Here is a 5749-nt window from a genome sequence, read left to right on the forward strand (position 1 = left end):
GAGCCCCCATACCGCCACTTATACGGAAAAATAAAAAAGTTAGAGGTCATCAAAATAAAGGGATTATAAACGTACTAATTTGGTTAAAAAGTTTGTGATTTTTTTTAAGCGCAACAATAATATAAAAGTATATAATAATGGGTATCATTTTAATCGTATTGACCCTCAGAATAAAGAACACATGTCATTTTTACCATAAATTGTACGGCGTGAAAACAAAACCTTCCAAAATTAGCAAAATTGCGTTTTTCGTTTTAATTTCCCCAAAATAATAGTGTTTTTTGGTTGCGCCATACATTTTATGATATAATGAATGATGTCATTACAAAGGACAACTGGTCGCGCAAAAAACAAGCCCTCATACTAGTCTGTGGATGAAAATATAAAAGAGTTATGATTTTTAGAAGGCGAGGAGGAAAAAATGAAAACGTAAAAATGAAATTGTCTGAGTCCTTAAGGCCAAAATGGGCTGAGTCCTTAAGGGGTTAAAGGGGTATTCCAGGCAAAACCTTCTTTTATATATATCAACCGGCTCCGGAAAGTTAAACAGATTTGTAAATTACTTCTACTAAAAAATCTTAATCCTTCCAATAGTTATTAGCTTCTGAAGTTTTCTGTCTAACTGCTCAATGATGAGCAGTTAGACAGAAAACAACAACTCAACTTCAGAAGCTAATAACTATTGGCTCCGTTCAACGCCCTGTTACCGGTGATGAACAGAAACGCCAAGAGCCCTTAAGTCCCAGGATGCCCTTGGTCCTAGTGGGGTTAAAAGGTCAAAAGATTAAAATACATAAACGAAGAAGACACTGTGAAGTACGGGGATATACATGGCAGGCCTGGAGAGACATTTTTCTAAAAGATGTGTTTATGTACTTGATGTATTTCTAGGTGTATGTATATATATATGTCAAAGAAGAAAGCAGCACTCCTAAAGCGTGAGTAGGTGCCTCCAGCTAGGATCCGGGTCCAGGATCCTGCTTACGTAGTTCCAAGGAAAATGCTGTGGTACTCAAGGTATGGTGAAAAAATGAAAACTATTTATTCATCCCAAATGTGCAAAGAGCGACGTTTCGATGGTCTCACACCATCATTATCAAGTGGCTTGATAATGATGGTGTGAGACCATCGAAATGTCGCTCTTTGCACATTTGGGATGAATATATAGTTTTCATTTTTTCACCATACCTTGAGTGCCACAGCATTTTCCTTGGAAATATATATATATATATATATATATATATATATATATATATACTCAAATCAAAAAAATGTTGCAGTCTCTTGTAATACCTTTTTTATTGGACTAACAGAATTTTGTAGAGAAGCTTTCGGGATTCCTCCCTTTATCAAGTCCAATAGACAAGGACTAATGATCAAAGGACTTGATAAATTATCAGGGAGAAATCCCGAAAGTTTGTCTCTACAAAATTCTGTTAGTTCAATAAAAAAGGTATTACAATCTGCATCACTGGACTAATACGGCTCCTCACATTTACTATACAGATATACACATACCTGAAGATGGTTTAGAACCCTGTGATGTCACACATGCTTGTGATGATGTCACCGTAAGCTGTACAAGGAGGTGCGTGCCGGCTGCAGTCTCTTCAGTGTGTTTTGCATTCACAACCTGTGGTGCAAAGTGTTTCTTAGAGAGTTTCTATTTGCGATAGAGAATTCGAGATTTTGACCGTTCCTTGTCTGAAGAGAGAACCACAAGGTAAGTCTCAGCCTCTTCTATTCATACATACACAGGGCATTTTGTTTGTCAGGGGTTTTTTTTGTTGTTGGTTTTTTTTTGCATAAAAAACAAGAAATTAATTTCCAAAAGAAATAACAAAAGTTATATTCCTCATAGCATTGTGACAATACTTGGCTTAGGCATTAAACATAATAAAACGCACAGATAGTATCATGACCAGAGCTTTTTCTTGCAAAACTGCTAAAATGCAATTATGCCCAAAAAAGCCCCCAAGAAAAAGAGTCCTAATTAATGAAGTTCTAAAATATATAAGTCTATGAGAAAGATTTGGTATTGTAGTAAAAGAATGACAGAAAGATTAGGGCAGAAATATAATAGTATATAATAGAATTCTGTGTGTACTAACAATAGAAATACTCCGGGTACTCTGAAAGGGAAAACATTTTTCAAATCAACTAGTGGCAGAAAGTCATATAGGGTACAGATAGATCCCAATGAGGTGGGGTAGGTTCATTATTAGTAAATGTAAATAGCGGGATAGCCCAATTGTATCTACAGTATGAAGTTCACATGGCCCAGTGACCATACAGCCAAGCCCTTATAATCCGCCATTACTAGGACAGATTCAGGCTTGTCAGATATTACTAGGACCGGACAGGTTCAGGGTTATCAGATATTACTAGGACTGAACAGGTTCTGGGTTATCAGATATTACTAGGACCGGACAGGTGCAGGGTTGTCAGATATTACTAGGACTGGACAGGTTCAGGGTTATCAGATATTACTAGGACCGGACAGGTTCAGGGTTATCAGATATTACTAGGACCGGACAGGTTCAGGGTTATCAGATATTACTAGGACCGGACAGGTTCAGGGTTATCAGATATTACTAGGACCGGACAGGTTCAGGGTTATCAGATATTACTAGGACCGGACAGGTTCAGGGTTATCAGATATTACTAGGACCAGACAGGTTCTGGGTTATCAGATATTACTAGGACCGGACAGGTTGAGGGTTATCAGATATTACTAGGATCGGACAGGTTCAGGGTTATCAGATATTACTGGGACCGGACAGGTTCAGGGTTGTCAGATATTACTAGAACCGGAGAGGTTTAGGGTTATCAGATATTACTAGGACCGGACAGGTTCAGGGTTATCAGATATTACTAGGACCGGACAGGTTTAGGGTTATCAGATATTACTAGGATCGGACAGGTTCAGTGTTATCAGATATTACTAGGACCGGACAGGTTCAGGGTTATCAGATACTACTAGGACTGGACAGGTTCAGGGTTTTCAGATATTACTAGGACCGGACAGGTTCAGGGTTATCAGATATTACTAGGACCGGACAGGTTCAGGGTTATCAGATATTACTAGGACCGGACAGGTTCAGGGTTATCAGATATTACTAGGACCGGACAGGTGCAGGGTTATCAGATATTACTAGGACCGGACAGGTTCAGGGTTATCAGATATTACTAGGACCGGACAGGTTCAGGGTTATCAGATATTACTAGGACCGGACAGGTTCAGGGTTATCAGATATTACTAGGACCGGACAGGTTCAGGGTTATCAGACATTGGTAACCTCAGGGAAGACGTCTCCATATAAAACACTTATAGAGAAGCGTCTTCTTCTGAGGCTGCGATGGTCTTAGTGTTATCTTGTGGTTCTGTGCTGGACATTTCTGCTCTGTATGAAGGATCTATTGTATAATGACAGGAATGATGACATGTTGTCTAATGTCTTCACTTATCTCTCTCTCTAGTGTTTTCAGGCTCTGACCTGTGACCATGGCCTCTCCACAAGACCCATTGCTGAAGGAGGAGGAAGAAGCAATGGAGGACCATAGTGATATGGATGTAGAAAAGGGCGATATCCCTGAGAGGCAGAACCTGCCATCTCTAAGCGTGATGTCCACCGCACGTTCCATCATCACCGTAGTGATCCTCGCCTTTGTTAATTTGCTCATCTATGCAAATCGCTCCAGCGTGGCGGGGGTGCTGCCTTATATACAGAAAGCATATGACACCAATGCTAGTCTGTCCGGCTTATTGAATACATTGTTCATTGGAAGCTACGTGCTGGTCGCACCAATTGCCGGATATTTGGGCGACCACTGTAATAAGAAATATACTGTTTGCGCAGGAGTCATCGTTTGGCTGAGCATGACACTTACCCTGTCATTCATCCCTGACGGGTACTTCCTGCTCTTCCTGCTGACGAGTGGGCTGGTTGGAGCCGGAGAGGCGACTTTCTGCACCATCGCCCCCTCCATCATTGCAGACCTTTTTACAAGTGACCAGCGGACCCGCATGCTGAACGTGTTTTACTCCGTCATACCTGTAGGCTGCGGACTAGGATACATCATCGGGCCCAAAGTGACTGAAGCAGCAAGGGGTGATTGGCACTGGGCGTTTCGGGTCACCCCTGGCCTGGGCCTCATAGCTGTGGCTTTGATGATTTTGGTCACAAAGGAGCTTCCAAGAATGACTACAAACGGGAAGAAGAACAACAATTCCCAGAAGTTTGCCAAATGGGCGACAGATCTGAAAAAACTATTTAAAAATCGAAGCTTCATGTTAACCACCATGGGATCGACGGCTGTATCCTTCATAGTGGGAGCCATAGGTGTATGGGGTCCGTCATACCTGACCCACGCACGAACACTCCTACAAGAGAAGGACCCTTGCCGTGCTGAACCGTGTGACTATCACGACATCCTAATATTTGGTGTGGTTACTGTCATCTCTGGCATTCTGGGAGTTTTAGCAGGGACGGAGATAAGTAAAAGATATCGCAAATCCAACCCACGGGCGGACCCGCTTGTGTGTGGCTGCGCGATGATGCTCTCTGCCCCTTTTCTTCTGTTGGCATTGACTTTTGGCAACATCAGCCTTGTTGCCACCAACATCTTCATCTTCATCGGAGAGACGCTTCTGTCAGTAAATTTCACCCTCATATCTGACATTATACTAAAAGTAGTAACTCCGTGGAGGAGATCTTCAGCCCTGGCCGTGCAGATGACAATCTATCACCTCCTAGGTGACGCCGGCAGCCCGTACCTCATCGGCCTGATATCTGACACCTACGAACGAGGATATGCCAAATCCCCTCTTCTGAAATACCGCAGCCTGGAGTATGCCCTCATGACCTGCACCATAATGGCAGTCATCGGAGGGGCCTTCTTCATGGCCACGGCCCTATATATAGAGAGGGACGAAAAAGAAGCAGAGATGGAATCAGAACCTCCGTCATCCTCCTCCTCCTCACTGCTTCCTGCCGATGAGGACCGCGCTTCAGACTGAGGAAAAGTCATTGCTAACCTTTATCCCGTTTACTTCATTAAAAAAAAAATAAGAAAAAAAATAGCTGCATTTGTTCTATGTTCCACTTTACCCCTTAGAAATATTCTCTACCTATCCAACTGTGTCCAAACCCCAAATAGAACAATGTAAATCTCCTCCCAAGACCTTAAAAAGACTATTAATAACAAGAGGGATATATATGAGTGTGTATGTGTATGTATATGTGCTTGTGTATGTGTGTATATGTGTGTATGTGTTTGTGTGTATATATGTCTATGTATATGTGTTTGTGTGTATATGTGTGTATATTTTTGTGTGTATATGTGTGTATGTGTTTGTGTGTACATGTATGTATGTGTTTGTGTATATGTGCGTGTGTATGTATGTGTGTGTATGTGTTTGTGTGTATATGTGTGTATGTGTTTGTGTGTGTATGTGTGTATGTGTTTGTGTGTATATGTGTGTATGTGTTTGTGTGTATATGTGTGTATGTGTTTGTGTGTACATGTGTGTATGTGTTTGTGTGTACATGTGTGTATGTGTTTGTGTGTATATGTGTGTATGTGTTTGTGTGTATATGTGTGTATGATTTTGTGTGTATATGTGTGTATGTGTTTGTGTGTATATGTGTGTATGTGTTTGTGTGTATATGTGTGTATGTGTTTGTGTGTATATGTGTGTATGTGTTTGTGTGTATATGTGTGTATGTGTTTGTGTGTATATGTGTGT

General features: G+C 41.3%; 1 protein-coding gene across 1 annotated transcript; it reads left to right on the forward strand.

The window, feature by feature from the left end:
- Positions 1–1585: 1585 nt before the first annotated feature.
- On the forward strand, positions 1586–5064 carry LOC130281661 (protein spinster homolog 1-like). Its single transcript, XM_056529118.1, has 2 exons — positions 1586–1723; positions 3481–5064. The coding sequence occupies exon 2, from the start codon at positions 3506–3508 to the stop codon at positions 5018–5020; it is 1515 nt and encodes a 504-aa protein (XP_056385093.1). The 5' UTR covers positions 1586–1723; positions 3481–3505; the 3' UTR covers positions 5021–5064.
- Positions 5065–5749: the final 685 nt, after the last annotated feature.

The sequence above is a fragment of the Hyla sarda genome, chromosome 7, assembly GCF_029499605.1.
Source record: "Hyla sarda isolate aHylSar1 chromosome 7, aHylSar1.hap1, whole genome shotgun sequence".
NCBI classification, from domain to species: Eukaryota; Metazoa; Chordata; class Amphibia; order Anura; family Hylidae; genus Hyla; species Hyla sarda.